Genomic DNA, 25,869 nt, shown 5'->3' with positions numbered 1-25,869 from the left:
ACACAAAATAGATTGTTTGTCCCTACCACCCATAGAGACCCATATGATCGTTTTGCAGTACAGAGCAGAGTGTTCTAAAAAAGAGCACACGGATAATACAAACACGTATGGTAGGTTGTCCAAAAGGCTGCAGTTTCGTTGAATTTAGGCTACAAAACCACTGATCTAGGTATATGGCTAAAACTTGCAGGTAAAGCATTATAAAAGATAGTTTAAAAAGTAAATAAATGTACTTAAATGCCGGAAGTGCAGTAGTTACGAGGGTGATGTGACTACTGGAAGTGACATGCTGTAGTTACGTAAAAACGTGATGCACAAAACATGAGGCACAGAAGTTCAGTGATGTTTAAATCACATCATACTTTTGTTTTCACATGGGACACGAACCACATTCTCCTGTGGGAAAGTCAGACGTTTGTCCAACACATCCACCTATGTGGTTGTTTTTGAGGGGAGACCAGTCTCAATATGCAATCTCTACTGTCCTCCCAAATCCTGACAAAAACACACACACACAAAACTAATCTTATTCTGATCCAGCACAAATCCACTGTACATTGTTCCGCATAAAGCATTAAATATACTTCTACAAATAAGTAGACTTGTAAACCATCTTTTTATTTATAATATGTCTAGATTATAGAATTGTTCTTCAAGTATTCATCAATTCATTAGTATTCATGACTTATTCCACAGAATTACTTTATGATTAAATGTCATTTCATACTAACAGTATCATTTAAAATACTTTGCTTTTATCATTCTAACAGGTTATATTTCATCTTATATCGACATCTTCATCTCCCAGGAAGATTTCAAACTTTTCACCAGTGACGTATGGCTCTGCTGCAAAATATCGATGACTGAAGCATTAAAAGACAACAGCGGGGTGTCTCAGACGTCAGTCGATGCCTGCAGCACACACAGAATGCGTCACACGGACTGAGGAAGCAGTCAAGGTACATTAGCCAACATGTGCCCATCAGGAGAGCGAATGTGCTAAAATCTCTGCTCCTGAAAAGTTGACATGAGATGCTGGGAAACACCACAAGCTGACATGTGTCAAGGAGCTGCCGGTGGGTGTGTGGCCCCTTCAAATTATTGGAACAAAATGGGAAAAATGAGGATGAATTATTCAGTCTTCTAATAAATCCTGAACTGTGGGTTGGAGCCGTCAGCTTACTTTCTGTTTGTTATTTTGTGCCGCTGCTTAAGATTCAGTGTGTCCTCATAGTGAGATATGCTGCTCATAAGATGCATATTCACTGACACCAACTATCTGCCCAGAGCTTCGTGTATCATTGACTGAGGTTGCCTGAGGTGGAGCGACATGGTAGGATAGGAAGACAGAGGAGGGAAGACGCCAGCACTTTCTTCAAATTCATCATGAACAGTTTGACAAGTCGAGAGAAAGAGCATGACAGAGAGGAAATGAGAGAGGGTCTTTGTCATACTGCGTCACAGCTTCCTCAACATAAATACAGCATTATAGCAGCTTCAGCCGCTAAAACAGATTCTCATAAATGTGAAATGAGACAGCCAGAGAGAGGGAACAGAACAAGCTGCTTCCAAACCTCAACAGACACACATTGTTCATTAGCAGCAGCCCTCCTTTTGTCACTGTGCATGTGAGCCTATTCTCTCGCATTGGAGATTCATGCAACTTTTTACTGCAGAGTGTTTGCTTTCCTCTTCTGACTCAGAGAAGGAGTGCCAGCATTGCTCATCAAATGCTAACTGTGTGTGATGAAGTGTGGCTGTCATTTTCAAAATGGCCAGTCCTGCCTTAATTCCCATTTGCGGGCGAGTGTCTCTGTGTGTGTGCGCAGCTGAACAAATTTATTTTTCCAGCAGCTTAGTGGCTAATGCTGCCCAGACAAGAATGTACCGGAAGCTTTCCAAGGAAAGAGCTCACAGGCCTATAATGGCTGCGGGGTACCAGACCACAAGGGTAAGTGTTTGTTTCCGTACTTGAGTATGGAAACAAATAAAAAAGGTTTAAATGTGAAGTATAACTTTGAATACTGTATACCCAGCATGTTGGAGCGCTGATTTAGGATGTCACAATAAAAACAAATTTTGTCTGATAAAAGACCCTTGACCATCAGATTTTTACTTCTTTTACTTTGAAGGCCAAAAGGAAAAGTCTCAGGCCGCACTCGGGAACTCCCTAAAAGCTTGGCATGTCACTCTATAGTCTGCCTTGTAAGCTTGAATGGGCTGGGCAATATGGCAAAAATCTTCTATCACAGTATTTATATAATTTATATCACAACACATGTTTTTTTTGTTTTTTTTGCTAATTCAATTAAGAAATGGTTTAAAATTATGATACTTCACATTTGATTATTTTCCTACACAAAACAATAAAATTAAAATTATTTCAAGATGGAAGCTTTAAGATTCCTGAGAACATTTCAAGTGTTACAGGTTAACAGAAGCCTCTTTCTGCTCTGTATTTACACTCACTCTCCTCCATGTCTGCCCAAATACTTTTCAAGCAGCTGGATTTCGCTGGATTTTATGGATTAATCCATAATAAAATAGTGGTTATTGGCATCCCTAATGTAAGTTACTGCCCCTGGGTGGAACACCATGTTTTTAGTGAATCCCCGCACGAAGCCCCTGTAGGGGATTTAATAGGAATGTAATTTACTGTGTAAAAAACTAGATATTGAACAAAGTGATGACAAACTGTAAACAGTGTATAGGAGCCATGCTGTGGTTGTGTGTTAATTAATGTAATATTATTATTCAAGTCAATGTTTAGCATCATGACTTGAATTTTTCATTTTTTATTTTATGGATCTTTTTTTTTTCTCCCAGTCTGACAGCTTGCTCTGTATTTTTTTCTTTTTGTTTTTTGGGGGTGAATTTTCTGTCTGAAATTAACCCATCACAACACCTGACAGTTACACTACCTTGTCCAACTCATCTCCACAACTACCTCATCCCCTTTACCACCACCCATCAAAGTCACGGACCACTTTGCTGCAAAATATTTTGTGGTATCTATAACTCAAAATATTCTGTCTTCATTCCCGTCACGGTGCAACGCTGACGGAGTGGAACAGCCGCGGAGAAAAAGAGGCATCAGTTATTCAAGTTTGGGTTAGTCATCATAAACATTCGCCCCAAATCCTCTGTTTAGCCTCTGCTGACTTTAAATGAAGCTCCACACAAAACAGAAACTGGCAAACTCCCATCATGCCCCACTCTCAGAGGGACTGGAGGATTAGAAGGATCTCCAAGTGAAAAGGGCTCATATCCAAATTTTTCCAAAAGGGAAGCATTCAAAGCGTTCAGGGAGTGAAGGAACTGGGGCAGCTGCTGACAACAACACAGTGACGGAGTAACCCCTGCATTTATTGGAAAAGCATGAATGAACAAAGTAACATGAGGAGGTAAAATGGTTGTGATTCCTACAGCATGTGTGTGTTTTCCCTCCAGAGAGGATCCTGCTCTCTCTCTGCACACTTGAACATAACTCTTAAGTAAAGTGCATGCTTCAGCTAAGTTTGGATTTACTCGGCTTTGTGCACAAGCGGACAAATGCAGCTTCTGACACAAGGGAAATGTGTGATTCAATGGGTAATTTTCTAAAGCTTCTTCACTGCAATTCTCACCCGCTGGCAGGGATACACAGAGAGCATCAAAGATACACTCTATTCAGTAAGTTCTCGTGTTGACTCAGCAGTAACAATGGGCCAGAAATGAAGTTATCTAAGCACTACCAAAGGAATATTCCTCTGTGTGGAATTACTGGAACATTCTCAGAGATGTATTGAACATCTTACAAAGTAATGGCTGTGTGTAGAGCTTGAATCATGGTGCAAATGTTTATCATTATATCTATCAAGGGCACACTTTTAGTCATGTAAAACAAATATTTCTCTCATGCAGTGTTCATCTGTGGAAGGATGTGACCCACATGTGTCTACACATGTCTATCTATAGGAACATGTTCTCCTTTCTTTTGCCAATATGACAACTCCCACAGGACCCTGCCTCACTAATCTACTATCCACAAGAGTCTTGATATTTAATCCCTTAGCGTGAGCAGTGGATTTTTAGGGGGAGATAGCAGGTCGACAGTAGATGCCACTTAGAAGTGGTGTAAATCATCTGAAAGCTGGGGACCTGAAGATTAATTTGAGGTGTGTGTCAAGCTCCTCTAGTCATGAATATGCAACAAAAATTATTTTTCTAATCAATAAATCTATCAATCAAACATATTCAGGTATATAATGGTTCAGAACATTAATGTATGGCTTATGGCTGTCCGATGAGTTGTTTCAGTAATTTTTTGGGTTGATTTTTTTGGTGAATTAGGCCATTTTTTTATCATTTTTTTTCATTTAATGTGATATCTGTATCTTTTCTTTAGCCTTAAATTTGAGATCGCTACAGCCTCTACAGCAGGGCCGTCCAAATTGAAAGGGGTTACGGGCTCCCATGCATCAGATAGGATATTCTCCCCATGTCCGCTGTAGTTGACACAGCTGATTTCCATATACTTAAACACATTTGGAGTTGACTGAATACAAACTATTTGCCTCTGAGGTACTCTGGAGAAATGCAATCAAAAGTGAACTAATTTGTCTGGATGTAAAATGTTATGATTAAGCTTGTATTCCCTTTTGCCTTCAGGACACGGTTCGGATTTTCATTTAATAAGAGATTACAGTAAAAGGTTCTAATAACTGCACAAAGAAAGTATACAGCAGTAACTCCACAGGACAGGACATGCATGGTCACATGTGTAACTTCACAGAGACAGTGTCATCAGTGTCTGAAACCAACTTCTTTTTTTTAATCATACTTTACGGATTTTCATGTTCTGCTGGACTAAGTGCTGGTTTATTAAACTGAGCCAGGGTGTGTGTGTGTGTGTGTGTGTGTGTGTGTGTGAATGATGTGTGTGTTTGAGGTTCTTGGGGTTTCTGTTATTTCTCTCTTCATATTTTTAATGTGGTTTTATTTGTTTAATTTGAGTGTTTCTTATTAACATTTCTCTTTTCTTCTCCGTATAAAGATTGTTAAAAAAATGTAGATCTACTTGCTCATTGTTATGTAATTTTAATAGTGTTTTTAACAAAATTATTGTGGTGATGGAGAAAAAAATATATATTTTTTTTAAAAAGACACCCATCCACAATGAAATGTATGTATAATAGGGAATAAGAAAAAAGCCAAATGTGTTCTTCATCGGATTTTAGTTGCAAACTGACACATCAAAGGTTGAGGCGCAGATGAAATTGCTATTTATGTAAAAACATTATCATTACTATATTATTATATTATCGTGTTGTGTGATTGGCTATATTGACATTTAAATACTAAATTTTCAAAGGTATAATCCTATGTCCCTGTGTTTATTGTTTATTTATCTCTTGTCATGTAATTTTTTTTCTCTTCCTATTTGTGCAAACTGTATGTTTAATGACTCATCTCAGGGGTATTACATAAATGTATAGGGGCATTATGTAAAACTGCACCTGGCTGTTAGTTTGTGGGTTGTGTAATAAGATTTAACTGAATAAAATCTTTGTTTACATTTCCAAAAGATTGTGGCAGAGCAAGGGTTGTTTTTAGGGAGGCAGGTACCTCCTCTTATGAGACTAATTAGACTTTTTACACAAAGGTTTATTGTGTGGGCCAAGGAAACATCCTACAAGGATTACTGGATGCCTTCAATACTAATAAATATTGGAAAAGAAATCAATAAGGGCAGTTTCTTTACCACTTCTAAACTGATCAATACACAGGTTGGGTCAATAAAGTTTGGGGAAATTGCATCGACGTACGTGACTGATCATGCTTTCCAAGATGTTTTGTAATTGAATGTATTGAATACTTGTGTGTAAATGTCTTCATTCATTCAGGCGGGTGCATACCTTATTGACTGATCAGAGGAAATAAAGGAGGCAAAGAAGAGGTCCATTGTGTTGCTGTGGAACGCTGCAGTGTGTGTATACCAGTGGTGGAAAGTAACTAAGTACAATTACTCTAAGTACTGTACTTAAATAAAATTTTGAGGTACTTGTACTTTACTTGAGTATTTCCATTTTATGTAACTTTTTACTTCTACTCCACTACATTTTAGGCAAATATTGTACTTTTTACATTTAGCTGTCAGCTTTAGTTACTTTACAGGTTGAGATTGAATATAAAATATATGATCAATTTAAAGTAATTAGACTTTTTTTTAATCAAATCTTTTAACAGCATATTAAGTAATTAAATGAGCCCTGTCTGTACACAATTAAAACTCTGCCTACATTAAAGCATCAATACAAATAATGTAATAATACATTTAGAACATGTAAAACAACCTAAGTGGATCCATTCTGCATAAGGAGTACTTCTACTTTTGATACTTTAAGTACATTTTGTTGCTGATACTTTTGTACTTTTACTTCAGTAAGTTTTGAATGCAGGACTTTTACTTGTAGTGGAGTCATTTCACAGTGTGGTATCACTGGTCTACACACATTCATGCAGGAAAACACTGTAGCACTTAAATATTGTTTGGAAGCTCAAGTATCTTTTCTTTTTAAACAGTGTTTGAAAAATGTTGCCCCACAAAGTTCACCCTAAAGTAGCAATATTGGAGAAGATTCAAATCCAGGCCAAGTTCTGGGTCATCTCCACTTCTGGGTAATCAGGTCTCACCCTGAATCTTCCAGATGAACCATATGGGCAAAAATACACACGCATGTACATGGACACACATGAATACACACAAATGCAGAGAGAGAAAGGCATGAAAGACTGTCAGCTTGTTCCTCTCTCTGTCTCTCTTTCATGTGCTGATGAACTGAAGGCCTAATGTCCAACAGGTGTGACATCCACACACAAGGCTATTTATCCATTTTAATCACCTTCCAGCTAAACTCAATGAACTGGGTTGGACTGCTTTGAAATCCATGACGTGAATGGGCTGTTCATCAAAAATGAAAGAAGTAAAAAATTCTATACAATTAAATGCACGTTACAGACACGATGACATCAAGCCTTCATGTCTGTGAATACTGTTTCACATAAATGTGCAACCCTGGTTCCAAAAAAGTTGGGACTTTGTTTGGACATAAATAAAACAAAATATGATCTTTTTCTTACCCTTTGTAACATAAATTCAACTGAACAAAGACTTTTGTTTTTGTTAATATACACTCTGGATTTAAAGCATTCAGATCAGCAGTTCAGGGGTTGTAATTCAAGAGTTTGCCAATTTAGGCTAGCAGAGCTTAAGAAAACATCCCCAAATAGGCACTAAAGAACCTGAAAAGAAAAGAAAAGATTTCCCTAGATAACACTTGCAATGACTAAATGTGGCCACAGTCATCTCATTCACAGCTCCCCAGTAGCTGCCATCCTCTTAATCAGTGCACTCAAGTGAGCCCAGTGAGCACTTAAAGACAAATTACAGTGGATCCCTAACAGCGCCATGCACCACCACTGTGCTACATTATGAGTAGGGATTAAATTCAGTTTCATTTGACCCCTTTCAATGCTTCTAAACAGCATAACAGGTCCACAAATTTGGTTTGTCAGAAAGGACAAGCAGCTGTAATCAGTATTTGTGTGACGAACCTACAGAGAACTATCACCCAACTGTTTGCGGTATCCCCTCAGTTCTCTGGAGAGTTTAGCTTCTTTCAGCTTACTGTTTTTAATTTCTAGCTTGTCAGTTTCCTGTACTGGTGGTTCACTGTCATAGCTTTAATTTTGGTCACAGCAGGCAGCTATCTGGCCAGCACCAAACGCCAGACAAAGTTTGTGAATGCATACTGGAACACTTAGCAGCTACAGCCAGACATTTCCATCAGGAGTTGGTAGAAACCAAAGGTGGAGCTACAAGGAGGATGAATATTGGACCTACAAGAAACATGGCTCAAATTTTAGGCTCATGTTGATCCAATGTACTTGCCCAAAGTCCTTTTTTACTTGCCCCTTCACAATTAAAAAAAAAAAAAAAATTTGTAGCAGTTATCAAATAACAACAATGCAACCATGTAAGTGAGATGCTGTTGGCTCTTCTGATGCACTCCAGCGACAGTTTTTCTGAAACTTGCCTCGCCTATGACAATTCAGCTTGCACTATCCATCTTGCTCTCAAACTTGCAGCAAGATGTGCAAGTCATAGTTGGAGGTTCACCACACAACTAAACTTCTATTTCCAGGATAATCGAGATATTTGCTTGTTTTATCAGCTCAAAAAGTTTTCTTTACCCGCTCCAGTTTTCTCTCGAGAGCCTTATCGGTACTGCACATGTGCAACTCTCAACAGAGATGAGAGGGAAGCAAGACGGCTCAATCTTTAGCTATTTCTATCAGCTCCAGAAAAAAACAATGCATTTAATATTTTTTTTCACTTTCCTAACCAGGTAGGTGAGCCTCTATAACTAACACCTGGTCATTCATGCTGAACCGAAACACAAATATGTCAATGAAAAGACAAAACAGAGCCGTTGGTTTAACAACCTCAAATCAAACTGCGTAATTTGAGAGTTTTCACATCACCGATTTCACCACACCACTTAGAAAACACCCAGTACTTGCAGTCTTCAGAACTCAGTCAAGTCTAGTGTGGTTAGTGTTTCAAATGATCACAACAAATATAATTAACAAGGCAAAGTTTAGCAAATACATATGAAGTGCTGAAACAGAATCCTGCATTCGCTAGAAAATATCCCTCTTTTGCATAACTGAACAGAGCCAATCAGGGCTTAAACTGCACTGAGTTGACACTCAACTTAGGCAGTGCAACTATTCAAATCCAGCCAGATAAAAGGCAGCATTGAAGTTGCCCAAAGAAATGTAAGAGCTGAGTGGAAAATCATAACGATGGCGATGTGGGCTGCAGGATAGCGTGTATGCTTGGAAGTGTGTGTTCACGGGGTATCTGTGACGGAGGCATGCACAAATATATGCATTCCCATGTGTTCATGTGTTGACTGACTCATCTTTGGCCTCAAAATGAAAATCGGAAATGCTGTGTAGTTCTGCGTGTCCATGTGGCATACCTGTTCAAAATGCGGAAAGGAAGGCTCCCTCCTGTGAAGCTGGAGCTGCTTGTCAATGGTGTCCTTCAGGCACTGACACACGCGGCGCTTCTGGTCTGCTGAATAGGCTTCCAGGCTGAGCCAGGCAGTCACACTTCTAAAGACAGAGAGAGAGAGAGAGAGAGAGAGAGGAGAGAGAGAGAGAGGAGAGAGAGAGAGAGAGAGAGAGAGAGAGAGAGAGAGAGAGAGAGAGAGAGAGAGAGAGAGAGAGAGAGAGAGAGAGAGAGAGAGAGAGAGGAGAGAGAGAGAGAGAGAGAGAGAGAGAGAGAGAGGGAAAAGACAGCAGGCAATTAGGCATCTACTGCAAGAGGAGTGAAGAAGAAGAAGATGACTCCTGATCCTTGGATAGTAAAAGGGTTCAAGGGTAAAGCATTAGAGCACAACTGAGAGGTTTACACCAGGAAGTATGGACTTTCAAAGAATGAACTCTTCAACCTTAAGATTAGAGACACCTGAGTGTGTGTTTGAGTTAAAATAGTTAACAAAAGGGCTTAATCCATCACAAGTACAGTATGAGCGGTGTCCGTGGCAGCATGTTCTCATGTGTCTCATTGTCTGCACGTTTCATTTCATACTTTTTTTTCAGCACATTCAGTTCTCCTCTGAACTTTGTTTTCATGACACCACAGACTATAAAGTGCCACCTGCTAAAAAGAAATGCTAGCATTAGTGAAATTAGATAATGGCTTGTATCCACTCCAGGCAGAATTTGATATGCTGACAAAATGATTATGTGACCAATGGCACAATCCTAAAAGAGCACAAATCAATACTCCCCTGCTGGGAAATACATGAGGATAAATATTTAACAAGCAGCGGTTAACTTAGAGCTGGCAGAGCTCAGTTTTCACTCAAAAAAGGACATAAATACACCTCAGCTGACTCATCCTGAATCTGTGTTTGATCTCACTGATGTCTACATTAAGTCTCTAAACTCTAATGGCTCCATTTGTTTTTGGTCATGATCCCAGTAATGCTCTTGTGATAGAAGACAGATCCTGTGTATCTTATTTATGTGCTCCAAATCCGAATTTGGCTTCCGAGAAGAACTCCTAAGAAGTTTAAGGAGAGTTAATGGGAGTGTAATGTCTGGGATATTAAAACCTTGTGTCAGTTAATGTCATTCCAAGTCTGCAGTTGTTTCTGAGCTGCAGTGTAAACAAAACGCAAATTTGTATAACAGGCAAGTTTATGTCTCTTTTCAGTGACATCAGTGTTTACATTTGTTGCTGCAGTTGTTCGGAAGAAATAATCTTTACAAATTGACCGGCAAATATTAAGTTCCCTAAATTATTATACCTTATATAATGGCAAAAAAAAGCAGCGTTTGGTCTTCTGTGGAAATACTGATTGGCAAATTCACAAAGAATGGATTGTGGCCGCTAACAGCACCATGTATTAGACATCACATCTGCCCCATCTCAATGTTCGATTCACAAGGAGTAATTGTGCTTATGATAAGACAGCACATACATTTTTGCAGTTGAGTGCATTGAGCCTTTTTTGCATCTGATTGCAATGATCCATGTGTAAAAGTATAAAAATGGCCTTTGCACCAATAACACATCAGACAGAAAATGGCAGAGAGAGAAACAGAAAAAAAAAGAGATTACAAGCTACAGGACCTGAGTTTTCTTTGCAACAAGACAAGGAATTCAAACATTATGGAGAGAATTAGAAACAGAGGACCTGTCAGTGATGTTTGTGTTTTCAAATGCTTACCTTCAAACTATAAAAAAAATGATAAAAGGTCTCATTTGAAGCAAAGAAAATCCCAATCCTAAAAACCCATCTGTCTGGTTAGGCAGGTACAGGAGTAAGGTTACCAAGGAGTAACCAAAAAATGTCTTTTGAGCCTAAGCTTATTAAGGAAGAACTATAAGGCCAAAATGCATGTATGAGGCTCCATTTGAAAGGTACCATATTCTACTTGCTTTGCATATGGCTAAAACAACCTAAACTACATTAGCTCAAACAAACTAAAAGGTTCTTTTGGTCTAACCCTAACCCTACCGGCTATCGACCAGGTGGGTTTTAAACTGTGAATTTGTTTCGGTTACCACTAACTCTCTGAATATGACAATTTCTGTTTATTCTCAACTGTGTGTGGCTATTAGCTCTGATCTTTGTGAATTTGACTTTTTTTTTGCAATGAAGCTTATTTGCCTCATTATAGAAAGGTAGTAATATGTACACAGTTGGGTGCCAATAGCACAGGAACACTGTGACACCATTTGCTTGGCAGCACAGTTAGTAGTGCATTCCCCCCTTTGTGTTTGTTTTAAGAATTAATCACTTTCTTTTTCTTATTTGTGCAATTTTATCAGCCCCAATAGCGATGCAGTCCTTTATGAATTCCCCTTTGAGTGATGTAAAGGCCACCTCGTTTCATCTTGTCACACATACAGACTCAATATAATTCAGTGCACACAGGTCCAGTATGTTTCTAATATGACAACCCATGACTACAGATACAAAATGTAGGGTTTTTATTTTTCTCACAGTCATTTGGGCCCTGAAACACTCTCTTTCATACACACACACACACACACACACACACACACACACTCACATCAGCTGCTCTCATCCTTTGCTGGCATATTCAGTTGAAGAATAGCTTTTATTATTCCGTACTTTTCTGATTAAAATATGAAATGGAAGGAACCATTTTTGCTCAAGTACATTTTTTTTCCCTAGTTCTCCACTTTCCAATTTGATCATTTACATCCACCTCGGCTGCTCTGCTTCCGGCAGCAGCAGGGAAAAACATTTGTATCTTGACATTTTTGGGCACGAGTCAGGCTATAAATAGGATTTTTCCATTTTGTGCAAGTCTTCAGAGATTGACTGGAGTCCTCGGGGCTTTTCTTGACGCTCGCTGCCCTGGTCAGTGGTGAATCATGATGCTAGTTTATTTTGCCTGTTTCCTGGCTGCATGGACTATTGCATGCCATGCTGTGTTGCCATCGTTTGCACTATCTGTCTCTTTCAATGTCACTCAATGTCTTGCTGAAGATGGGGATGCTGCTATTGTGGGGTCTAGTGGCACAGGGTGTTTGGTAGTTAAAGCTTTGTCAGTGTTAGTGATGCTAATGCAGGGTAAAAAGGCATTTAAAGCTGCATCAATGGCAGAATGTCAAGACTGTTTTGCCTTGATGCAGCATGAAATGTAATGCATGCAAGGCACAGTTGTGTGTAAATGGGAGGTGTTGAATATTAAGACCAGAATATTTTGTTGCCAAATCATTCAGAAACAAAAGACGAGGAGGCTAAAGAGGTACAGCAAGAAGCATAAGAGGTACAGTAAGATAAAATAAAGACACATTTTAAAGTCAAAGAAGAGGAAAATGGCCCAAAAAAAAAGGCAAAGAAGCAGATTAGGTAACAAAAACCTTTATGAAACTGAGCCTGACTGTTTTCAATAGCACCGCAACATGATGAAATAGGGGCTTTTTCAGAGCGGACAGAAATCAATGTTGATGTTCTTTGATATCCATCATTTGGACTGAATCTGAGTCTATAAAGGTGCACCAGAGGCCATAATGCTTGGAACACATGCACACACACGCACGCATCAACTTCAATGTAAACACCTAGCTCCTGGGCAAACCCGTACGATATCGCTGTCAGTGAAAATCTCAATTAGGTTATATTTCCGCGGGTCAGTGAAGGTCGGCAAAAAGTCTTCAGAATCCAGTGGGTAAGGTGGAGAGTGCATATTCATCAAGCTGGAACAAATTTTACATCCCTGGGTTCCTGAAAAGGTTACTATTTGAAAGATTATATTTTACTTGAAATGGGAGGCTTTGATCACAAAGGTTGTGCACCTTGTATTGCATATATACTGTATCTCTATTGGATGGATTGTAGGGGTGTAATAAATGTCATTACACTTGAGTATACTTTTACCTATTGCCAAGTATGGCAGCAAAATAAAATTATTACACTAAAAACTATATTGTTGACTTCAACAAACTGAAAAGGCAATAAAAATGAAATTACTCCATTTTATTTTGTTTAATATATACAGCTTAAATCAATTTAAATTATTACCTGAGTAAGTGTAATCACCCTAAGCAAAACAGACTCTGTTAAGAAACTGTTGGTTTTTATAGATTTTTAAAAAAATCTATAAATTACTCATCCATGCTACTTTGACTGCGGCACCACCACTTAGACACAGTAGGAGAAATATTTAGAGGTATCTCTTACTATAGATCAATGGGGAAATACTGAGAAAACTCCACAAAGATTTTTCTAAGCTCAGTTCTAAGGCGATGCAACATCTGATTGCACTAGCTGTATGTTTCTTGTTGAAGAAGACAAACTGGAGAATGACAACTGTTTCAGTCTGGAAAGCTGGATTAAGAAATATCTGGACTTGCAGCCATGGCCCTCCAAAAATTGGACAGTGGACTTGAAGGTCCTTGGTTTTATGTGATCTAAGGGACTGTGATAAATGCATTTTTTAAGTCAGATTTTATGCATATGAAGGTGAGTTCTATATCCTGAAAGTTAGATTTAGAAAATTGCAATATATCAGGCTGCTACAGTATCGCAATATATCATGCAATATTGAATTGTAACCCCTGTAGTGTGATATATTTAATATCTCCAGATTCTTGCCAATACATAGCCTGGCTAACACCAGACAAATCTCAAATGAGATTTGGTCTGGAAACCAACCGTTCATTTCTCCGTAGAGGAGGTGTGGTTTACGACCCTCCGCAGCCGTTTATTGGACGCTTAGAATGTCTATCAAAAGCGTCTGTAGGTAGCTCTTAGCCAATCGTATCAGTTATACCAGATGACGTAGTAGAGCGACAGAAATGGATGTTTGTTGTGTGTGTGTCTGTGAGAGAGTGTTGCTGCTGCGTTGCTTCTCCAGTTCTCGCTTTCTGCAAGATTTATTTTCACGCTTTATTCCCCCTCATTTCATTCAGCCACACACATCCACTGATTTTATGGGCAATAAACAAGCTGCTGCGGGACAGCGGAGCCGCAGAGAGACCTTTCGCCTTTCAACTTTCGCTCTAAACTATTTAAAACACCATCTACAGCTAAGGAGAGTTTCGCGTCTGCAGCAGCCATGTTGGATCAGTAAGAAAACTACAAGCTTCCAAGTGCCGAGTAGTACGCGTCATCGTCTTGCCGTCCCTCCCCGCTCTGTGATTGGATCCCTAAAACAGGGCTAAGAAACTGCCGTGGTTGCCAGACCGCCTGGAGGTTCGAAATTAAATTCGAGCGCACAAGGCAGTATGGGTATACCCAGGCTAGCCAACACACAGCTCTAATGGACTGCCAAAAATACTTGTACAGACAATAATGGTCCCCAGAGGACAAACTCTTATAGGTTTGAAGATTCTGATCTGAAGTTTTTGATTTTCCAGTGAAATATCTAAACATGGATTGGTCGGCTTGGCAGAACATTTTAAGACATTCATGGTTCAAAGAGATTCCATATGACCTCTGTTAACACCATGACTCCATGCATGACTGTGCCCTTGCTTCATCTTCCGGTCGGTGATGAAGACTGAAATGAAAGGGGTTTTTCTTCTTTACTTAGCTAATGGCATTAGCTAGCTGACTAATTGACATCACTTGATTTCATGGTTGCCTCGAGGCAGCAAAGTGACACAACTGACGCAAGGCACCAAATTGAGGTGGAGCAGTGTGCAATCTGAATTTATAAAAAATAACACATGGTGACAACCCCAGCCAACTAACCTTCAAACATAAAAAGGATAATGATACCAACCCAACAGACACACATAGACACAGAGAGAGAGAGAGAGAGAGAGAGAGAGAGAGAGAGAGAGAGAGAGAGAGAGAGAGAGAGAGAGAGAGAGAGAGAGAGAGAGAGAGAATAATGTAATAATGCATTTTGAATTAAAAATGTGATGTTGAGAGACCTCCAAGAGACCTCCAAGCTTAAGTTCATGATTGGTTGGGATGAGCAACACTATAAAAAATAATGCATTCCAGGCTTTCCAGAAAACATTGCCTCATATGGACAGGTTTTTCCAGGCAACTCCCCACTGTCCCACATTAGAGAAAACACATCTGCGATGGAGCAGCTCAGCGTCCCAGAGGCATGCATGCACCTGCATCCACACACACACACACAATCACCCAGAGGGAACAGACCAGTTTGAACTCTTACTGTACGTAGTTTTACTGTCACTTTTGCAACATAAAATTATTATAAAATAGAAAAACGAAAAAGGAACCAGCTGCTCTGTGCGTCATGGTGAAGCACAGGTTTCAGAGCTGCATGAGGGCTTACATCCTCATCTGTCAAAGAGAGGAAATGTGCATGTTTACACAGTCTTAGTGTGTAAATATAAGGCACATGGTCCACACTATACTGTAAACCACTTATGCACATTTTGTCTTGGGTAAAGAGAGTAGAGGGGGGATATGACAGATGATGACAGATGGAGAATAGCATAGAGGTCACTCTTATTATGAGTAATACAGCATGCACAGTAGTGCATTTCCTTTTGCATCATATCTTCAGAATGAATTATGCTCTGCTAGGACACTGCTAATGATGATTTATTTGTCTCTAGATATCAATTCCTGCAATCAACGTCCTTCTCTCTCTCTCTCTCTCTCTCTCTCTCTCTCTCCTTCTCTGTCTTACTTTTATTACACATTTTCTGCTGTTCTGCTCAACTGTGCATTACTGCATCTATGTTTGATAGTTTCCCTGACAGTGACTTGCACATCATCACATTACATCAGTTAAAAAAAATCAGTCATGCCAGCAAATGAGTAAACTGTTGACAGCTGGTCACAGACCACATGTTTTAGGCAGGAATCGTCTGGAGCCAGCTGGAGCTTTCTATAATGTTGGTGCTGAATGAACAGCTGTCTCGCAGATTTAAAGTGCTACTTCACTTTTCTGCTGCAGTCACAATGTTTTCTTTTTCTTTTCGGGTTAAAACTAAAATACCAGTAGCACTGGTCACAGTTCATTGTACTAGAATAACATCATATTCACGCTGGGACCACGATCGCCTTCAATATTTAGCCTGTTTTGAGTTCCCTGGAATCTCCCCGACTCTGTGGAAGCAGGTCTTTGGGGACTTTCATGTTAAAGTCATGATGTTTCTTGGCATCAAACAGCATCTGGTCCATGACCCAGGCTGCAGCCTTAGAAACAATAAGTTTCCCTCTTCCAGCATAAACTGAAATCTGTCAGTTACAGCAGCAGGTCATAAAACTTCATTATTGGAATAATAGAGTGACTATTTACCGTATTCATAAAATAATTACCCAAAAAGCCGTATTAGTTAAAACAACCAATGATTCCCTTATTCTAGCTCCTGCTATAGTTCACCCTGGGTTTATAAATCCCCCCGCCCAAGAGATAAACATGAGAGCTAATGAAACAAAATTCAATGAATGGCCACTGGCCTGCCATGGAGTGGCTAAAAATACAGGCAGCATTTCCCCTTAATCAGATTGATTAAAGTGCTCCCTGGTTGAAGCCCTCCCCCTGAGCCATCTGGCAGATGAGTTTCCAGTGTGTCATTGGACTTCTGTCAGCACAGCTCACCTAAGCTGCCTCAGCACAGGTTAGAATAGTTTCAGTGACAGCTAATGTACATAATGCCTTTGAATGGGCAAACATTCAGGTATCATTTTTTTTCACACTGGCTGGTAAGGATGACCCAATCCTAATCATCCCATGTGGAAAATATCACATATACATATTACATAAACATATATATATATATATATATGATTAATGTTTAAAGCAACAAGAAAATACTTTTGAGTACATATGCTAGCTGTTGATTAGCTTAACTTAGTTTAGCTTAGTTTAGCTTATCTAAGACTTGAAGCAGTTACATTCCATTCAAGAAAATGCAAATTAGGGACGTTTCCATTTAGAGCAAATAAACAAAGCTGCATAAACGTACTTTTGTCAGAAGATGGCAGTGGATTAATGTATTGCTGTAGGCTAATCCATAAACAGTAGAAGAAGTAGAGATTGTGAGAGAGACAAAAAATAACAACAAAATCAGACAACTTTGGCGCCCACAAGAGACAATGGAGAGAACTCTTCAGGAAAGGATTCAATCAGGAAAAAATTGGGGAAAAAATATTTGGAAAAAGCATTTCCATCTCCCATTGAGCGCATTAACTATTTTTCGAAAAAGACAAAAAAAACAACTCAAGCTTGCATAAAAACTTTTATCAAATTTTGGTGTTTCCATCAAGCTTTTCTCATGCAAATCTTCCAAAATATTCATCAAAATTTGTTGATGGAAACACAGCAAATGGCGCCTTCTAAAGAAGATAGCATAGATGCTGTTATAGCATCAGTAACATCAGAACTGGAGAGAACTTCACTAAAAAAGAGCAGAGGCTTTTGTTCAGATGGTGTGTGACGCTGATGGAAATCTTCATGGATATGTTCTGATCTTTTTTGGGGCGGCACATTCAAACATGATAAGAATCAATATATTTGACAATGCAAATTGATTTGTTTTTAGGTCATCATAATTTGCTTGGAATGCATGCTTTTTGTCCTCAACTAACAGATAAGAAATAAGTGCTACTAGAGCATCAGCATAGACTACACAAACCCCTCCCACTGTCCCAGCTGACCCTCCAGCCCCAGATCCTCCAAGGCCTTATCACCAATCCAACTCAATCTCAGCTTCAATTATCTTTTTCTTTTTTGCAACCATTGCAAATGAGAAATTAGTTCTGCTTTGGGATGGAGTTTATTTTGGTCCACATGTTGTTTGCACATGTTTTGAGTGTACACACTGGAGGCAGATATGGCTCAAAAGCAGAAAGAAAAAGTACATATAGCAAGAACCAATGAAAAGCACACATCCTTCCAATGTTATGTCTCACCACTGAAGATGACTGCACTAAATGAGCGCATAGATCCTCAATGTGGTAATGGTAATCTCTGTAAGGCAGTAAAATAGGTCTAAATGAAGACATAATGCCACCGGCCACACTTGCTATTGCAGGATTATGATAATGATAGTAACAATACTGTACAGTGTTAGAGCTGCTTTTATTTTAGTGATGTGGTATATCACTATAATAGCTTTTCAGATAGTTTCCATAAAAACCACAGCAGCAGGAATGGTGAAATATAAGTGCGTGTCTTCATATCATATCCTGCTTTGCTCCCCAAAGATGGAAGGTTTTTTTCCATAGCAAGTCCCTATACACTGGCACACTATACTGCGTCATATCCTATTAGTCGTAGCCCTAACACCGGTGCTGAACAGGGTATCGTGACTGGTCATTCCATTACAACTGAGTTAGAGACAAAACCAGCAGCACGTCATCATTCTATTATCTCATACTGCTACTTAATCAAAAGCACACCAGTATAGCCATTGCTCTTGTGTTTCAAACCTTTAGACCTTCTTCTTCTCTGCCTTTTCTCTGCAGTGAGCTTTACTTCTAAGCCCTGAGGCTTTGTAACTGTAGCGTTTAATGGATTTATGGCTTCCAATTAAGTGACATGTAAACAAGAGCTAATGATGCTGCCTATGGGCAGTTACCCAACTCTTGGTACAGAAATAAACGTGGAGGACACTCACATGCCCTTTTCCTGTTACTTTCCATATCATATCGTCATTTGTTATTTCTCCTGTGATAACATCTACAATGTTGATTGACACAAAATTTTGTACAAGCCCAGTGGGGATTTGTGCCGCAACTTTAGCTACTTCCATGGTGCATGCATGGAGAAGAACGGAAATCTAATACTGAACACCAATGCCAGTGAAATTGCACAATTCTTGGTACCCAATTCAAAATCCCATTTCATTTCTCCTGACCTGGATGACTGGATGACCGCCAGAGTTCATTGTCATCAAGGTATTTCATACCATCTCTGGCAGTCAAACATAATTAATAAAACCGAGTAAAGTTACATCTGAAATTCTCGTATTGCTGTCAGTTACTCTCCTTTTTCATTTTTTCCAACGGGGGAGAGCAGAGATAAAGGTGCAGTGGCAGCTCGGCATTCCACTAACCTGTTGTTCTCTTTATCAAAAATTAGCTGCTCTGTTTAAACAATGTTCTGCTGAAATAACATGCATGCTGAAATGCAATTGTGGAGCTCTGTTAGGCTTAAAGGGAAGTGTTTGGTCCCTCCATGCTGCGGCACACATAGTTCATCTAGTGAACATTTAGTGGTGGATTAGTACACGATACCTGCAGCACTGTAGAAAAACTAGTAACATACTGAAGTATCGATTGTCGTCTAAAGAATTCAAAACTCTGGCAAAACCTCTTGCCTTTTTTAGCCTTTAAGACCTTTAAGATAAGACCAGGCTTGTCCTACTTTACATAGGCTTTAATGTATTTGTCTTACAGTAAAGCTGTTCTATATACTTGGCTTCACTCTATCATTTAGTAAGAACATGGTTCCCAGGCGAGCATCTAATGGAATCAGAAGGTCTGGTGAAGTCAGGGTAAGGTAATGGAGGTCAAGTCTGGTTTCCATGCATGATTGTCTCATGACTTTGCTGACGTCTGGCTGGAAAATTTATTCCCGGACCTGGGAGACTACATAATCAAAAACCAATGGCTGGGTATGAGTGTTTCTCTATGCTGGAGGTGGACATAATAAACAATATAGTGCAATCTAATATGAAACATGTTTTAGCTTCATGCTTGAAATTATTTGTGGTCTCACAAGTACCCCATAATAGAGCATCTAACTGTCAATACATTCCACCACATACACATACAAATGGATGCTTTAAGTTCCACAAAAAAAAAAAAAAGCACGGAATGTAATTTCCTCTAGACTCAGTGGCTTTCCCACACTCTTTCATCTATTTCTAGTTTGTTTCTCTGGTTTCCAGCTTAGAGCTCTTCTGTGCTTTGCCCAGACAAAGCATCCATGAAAAAAGCATGTAAAATGGAGTCCTTGGCCCAGGGCCCTTCCTATAGCCACCGGGGAGGATGACAAGCACATGACAGGGCCTCGAGGAAGTTTTCTGAAGTCATGTACTGTTTAAAAAGTTTTCTCAGTCTTTTTTTAGCTGCAGTATTTCTGTGTGCTTGCTTTCGTCATGATCATTACCCAGTCAGTGAGTTCATGGATCCTTTGGCTATTTCTGCTTTTTTCACATGATTGTATCAATTGTGCTCTTATTGCATAAGCATGACAGCATCTCGAGCCTTAGATAAGCTTAGCATTCAGGTCAATGCACGCAGATGCTCGGCTGGGGATATGTACATCAAAGATCATCATATAAATTTAATGGCTGTGTATTAGATAGTTGCTTGCGAAGACATTTTATTGTTAAATCATTGTAACATACCCATGAAAATGAAAGATCAATTATTAATTTGGAAATTACTTGGGCACACTTCCTTATAAATGCCAGTGAATAATTCAGGTGCTGGTTACCATTTAGCCTGCACCTGATGGAATAGGGAGCTAAATCACAGTTTAGTACAGCTCTGGAGAATTCTTTCATCACCTATACCAATGCTGCTGGGTAAGTTGTTGGTGGTCGTAGATCTCAGTGCAATCATATTGCTAAGATGGAGGTCTTTAACTGATTATATTTAGATGTATAGCCACTGTAACTGCAGTCCTGCCAATCTGTGCTGGCATATTAAATCAGACAAAAAGCAAAATACACTTTAAGTTGAGGGCCAACTGGAATGAAGAGGGTACATCTCAGTTCAATCAGACCCCCGAGAGACTGTTCCTGCCCTGGCCATGTTATGGATGGCGACCATAAAGTTGGTATTTTGCTGACAAAAGCCCCAGGGTGCATATCATTCACTCCCTGCCTTCAGACTGCAAGAGGCAGCTGGTATATCATGCAGTCAATGATGTGCCTGAAAGCATGGAGAATGTATAAATAAAGCATTCTGTTCCATATGTTCATACACATATAACAAACTCCTATATGTGTACATCCCTATAGATATGTTAAGATGTCTTTTTAGTCCTGGATACCTCATCAACAGGGAGTCTTGACTTGAAATATTTAAATCAAAATTGCACCATGATTTACTGTGTCCACACGTCACATGAACGTCAACCTACGCAACCGAGAGCCCTGTGTCCTTTCATGTTTCAGACCTCTTTAAAAAAAAAAACGATTATTTGTATGCACAACACTGTGCTATGTTAGCCTAATCACAGAGCTCCCTCGCTGTTCCACGGCCTACACGCAAGCCATCACACTGTGATTTCACCTAGTTTGGCAGCTCCTCTCTGCATTTGGTGCTTCTTATCTCATCTCTTCTCAATCACCACATTCTCTACGCTTCAGAGTGTACAAAAGGTTATTAATATTGCAATCTCATAAGCTTTTCGTGCATGGTGCAGGAGTGAAATCGTTTGCGACAAATGAAGAAGTACAACTCTAGCAGATAATTTAAATGAATGCAGACTATGTTGTTTTAGTGAACGTTATTGCTGGTGAGAGGAGATTATTCATGATTTTCTGATCATTACTGATCAAGGCAATGTGCCTAATGGCTGCAGTGGCAATTTAGAGGAAATAGTAGTGAATGAGTGACCATGTACTTAATGTTATTCTCAACCTCCACTTGAAATTCCACACACATTAGAAACCATTATCAGAGTAAACAACAGGATTTGGTGCAGTATACCACCAACAGCAACATAAAACACATTGTTACTGTGAAAAGATCATCATGGTCACTTCAGTGCTACAAAGCCCATTGAAAAAATACAATGTAATAACATGTTTTAAGCCTGACATATAATTGTATTCAACTGTATGTAATTATTTTTGCATATAAAGCATGAAAAGTTACATTTAGGTTAAAAAGAGTAGCATTACATAATGTAAAGTCAACTTTCTTTTAATAACTTACACTTTTCCCATGCTTTGCAAAGTGTATTTTTCTATCAAACTACAAAAAAAATGGCACAATGATTTCTCTTCTTCTTTCAGGAGCCACACAGTGAAAACAATACAAATCTCCTTCTCTTAACCTGTGACTGCACTCTGAGCCAAACCATCAATCAGCAGGACTTACATCTCCGGAGTCAGACAGCAGGTGCTTCTGAAGAGAGCTCGCCTCCCTAACGAACCTCTTCTTAGGCCCGACCCGGTCTGCCAAGTTGCCCATGATGACTCTGTGATGACCCTGATGCACTCCGCTGCTCAATAATCTCATACAGCGCGTCTCTCGCTTTGCTCTCTGTGTTTTTCGTTTACCTACACAACGTTTTCTTGCCTCCTCTCTTCCTGCGTCACTGACACACTTACACACACACACTTGACTTTCCAGAGACACAATTGCACCCCCACTCCCCTCCAAACACACACACTTAACTTTCACGTGTAAATCTGGGTTAGATCTGTTCCGTTTTGAGCAAGTGCTAAAATAGGATGACCTCCAGTGATGGAGGAGAAGGGCAGGAGGAGACAAAAGGAGGGGAGCGGCCTCTGACTAAGATGAGGAGACTGAAATTAAATTATTGCTCACAACTTGAGGAGAAAGGAGGAGAGCTTTTTTTTTCTTCTGCTGATTGAAAGTGCTGATTTATTACGAGCTATGCTAACATATTTTAAGTAAGTCATGAAAAATTCAATCTGCAAAGAATTTTTTTTTTTTTAAACGCAATAATGTACCTTGCACAGCAGCTGGATTCTTGCAATGTCACATGATCAGATATAAAATCCATCTTGTCAGGCTTGAGGTAAAGGAGTAATGTTCAAATCACCAGGGGTTCGGACCAATCAGCATCCTGTGAGGAGCTACCGGCAGCCACGGGTGTGGTTCGGTGTATGTGACGACACCGAGTGGCGACTGTCAAAAATGGCAGCTTTTTAAAATGGTTAGCATAGACGATGTAGTAGCATCAGTTTTATCAGAACTGGAGTGTTTCTTCAAAGAAGGAAGGCTTTTCTCGATGGAAAGGATGTTTTGTTCTTCTTCCAACTGCATTCGGCAAGACTTTCATTTACCAACTGTCTCCACTGGTAGTGTGTCATGGTAGTCATATGGTTGGTTGATCTGATTGGTTGAAGTTAGCCCATGTAAGACGGTGATTGACAGATGGTTCATCTAATCACCTGCCAAGTATTTTCCAAAAGTGCCTGCCCTTTTCCAAACAGTTTTCAACGATTCTGTGTCACAAACCATCTGCCATGCCAGGTTACCAAAAAATAAACTTCAAATAAACAAGTGGACAGCAGAAAATCCTGACTAAACTGACACGGATGAGACATGATGTAGGAGATACGATGTTTCCCTATGATGAGGAGATCAAGCGGAGAGGTCTGCTGCATGGCGGGTGAGTCATCTGGAGAAAGTTGTATGTGGTGATATGTAGGAGTCACATATGTTGCTATGTGCTCCCTGTTAGCGTCTGGTTCTGTGCATTAGATATGTTTGTGAATGCTGTTTTAGTTGTCATAAGGCAGGAACAGTGTATCTATTTAAAGAAATAGGGATTGAAGTCTTCTAGGCGAATGCAATGTTTAACTAAAAACATGCAGTGAGCAGCAAGATGGCTTTCTCTCTCTCTGTTTGTGTGTGTGTGACCTTTGCTCTGACAGCCTAGAAAGAGCAATTCAATTAGTCACACAGTTCCCATTGCAGTAAACATAAACACACACACACACACACACACACACACACACACATCAGCAGCAGCAGAGAGGTTCAGGGTTACTCAAACATTTAAAACAAGCCTTCATCTTCACTGATTCACTGAATGTTGTGCCCTAGCAGCAAGACCAGAAGGTTAACCACTCTAAAGACTCTGTCATCACTTAAAGATAAATGAGCTCTACAGTGGTTTAGCAGCTGCTCTTGCTATTTTCGAGTGTACCTGAATTACAGAGAGAACACAGAGTGCTTTCATTGATTATTTGATAAGGTATCAGCATATTTTAAACCATATCGCACAATTGGTTTAAAACAGATATATGATATTATATATATATAAAGTACCTTTTTACAGCATCTCTTAGAGCACCTGAGAGAGATAAGAGCTAACTGTGTGCAGCACTTCATTGTGGTGTTTGCTCCCTGAGGTATGAAATGAACTGCTGACAGGTGTATCAACTATAATAGATGACTGCACATTTTGTGTATGTGTGTGTTGGGGCATCTGACAGGATGGATGGAGGAAAGAAGCTGAAGAAGCAGAAGAAGCACGCACACACACACACACACACACACACACACACACACACACAATCTCCTTTATATTTCTCTGTCTATCATTTTATCTGTCTTCTGTCATATATACTGCACTAGTTTGGTATTTTGGGAGCATCCTTGTTAGCTGAATATTTTGTTGGAGAACCAATCAGACTTTTCAAGCCAAAGATGTCAAACTGTCAGTTGTCCCTACTGCTGTAAGAGTGATCTGCAAATGTGAGAAATATTTGTTCATTTACGGTATTGTGATACTATAAGTAAGAATGACCACAGAGCAACATGGAGAAATATAACATAATAATAAAAGCGACTGCTGACAACGAACCATTCTAGAGACCTTTTCTTGTGTTGTATAAAGTCCCAAATCTGCCTTTAACTCACTCAAACTCTCCCCCTTTCTCTCTCATGCTGGCTTACGTAAGAGTTTCTATTTATATATGTTGCCTAATTGGATAGACCGAATAATATTGGAGCCTTTTCCTTCCTATTTTCCAGCCTGGCGGGACAGATATCATGCCTCTCTCATTCGGTCTGGAATTTCTGAAAAAAGACCTTTTAAAAGATTCATAAGCTGCTAATGAGGTTATGCTGCACATTTCAAAGAAAAAATGGTGTGACAATGTGTGTGTGTGTGTGTGTGTGTGTGTGTGTGTGTGTGTGTGTGTGTGTGTGTGTGTGTGTGTGTGTGTGTAGCAGGCGGGTTGGGGGCTTATAAAGTTCCTCAGAGAAAAGATTATCCATGAGCAGACATTTGGAGCCGCAAACAAATTGCAGACGAGTCACAGCAGCTGAACGGTTAAAAAAAGAAAGAAAGAAGGAAAACAGTCCCTTTAGCTATCTAGTCTCTCCAGCTTACATTTTCAAACACTTCTGAGGCATTTAATCTGCAGTTTAAGTGAGGAGAGTTGGGAAGCTAAAGTTTCCTAAAATCGTTTCCAGTAGTTCAAAAAGAAAGACTGACTTACTCGATTTGTTCAGACAAGAAATGGATAAGCAGAGTTCCACAGTTTGACAAGATATGCAATTTCAGTCGGGCGCGGTTCCATTTTTGATCCGATCTCTAAAACACATTTTAAGAACTTCAGGGTGCTTTCATGCCCAACATGTTTTGCTCAGTTAAACCAAAGTCAGGTCTGTTTTCCCAGTTACTTCAGTTCCTTTTGGCTGCTGTGAAACTTGTCAATCAAACTCTGGTGTGGACCAAACAAACAAATTGAGACCACTAGAAAAAGTGAGTCTCAGTCCACTTCCAAGCAGACTGGCACGCTTCATTTGTGGTGTCAAAGCAGAAAAAACAACCATAGAAATTTTGTGACAGCGATATGTGATTTAAGCATGTAGCTAAACTACTAAAAAAATCCATTAGTTGATCGTGAAATCTGTTCAGGAAGCGACCACTGATTTCATAAGGCCATGGTATGTATTTTGCAATTTTCCTGATTAAAGGTCAAAAGCTTTTAAACGGCTGTGCATCAATCCCACAGTAATAAGCACTGAATCATCTTACTGTATAAGACGCCTCATTTTCATCCTGTGAGTCATTATTGATAACATGGTCGATTTGCAGTCTAATAATACTAGAATCAATTATTTCTGAGTGAGGCCCATGTGGGTCCTAATTATGCACTGATGATGC

General features: G+C 39.5%; 1 protein-coding gene across 1 annotated transcript in view; it reads right to left on the bottom strand.

Annotated features, from left to right (window-relative positions):
• Positions 1 to 25,869, bottom strand: part of rgs3a (regulator of G protein signaling 3a) — a 177,932-nt gene that overhangs the window by 62,609 nt on the left and 89,454 nt on the right. The window contains 2 exon segments of the mRNA XM_059358232.1: positions 9,030 to 9,149; positions 9,151 to 9,165. Of these exon segments, the coding sequence (XP_059214215.1) occupies positions 9,030 to 9,149; positions 9,151 to 9,165 (135 nt within the window).

This window comes from Centropristis striata, chromosome 19, assembly GCF_030273125.1.
Source record: "Centropristis striata isolate RG_2023a ecotype Rhode Island chromosome 19, C.striata_1.0, whole genome shotgun sequence".
Lineage (NCBI taxonomy): Eukaryota > Metazoa > Chordata > Actinopteri > Perciformes > Serranidae > Centropristis > Centropristis striata.
The sequence above is the reverse complement of the archived record's forward strand: the minus strand, read 5'-3'. Positions and strand labels throughout refer to the sequence as shown.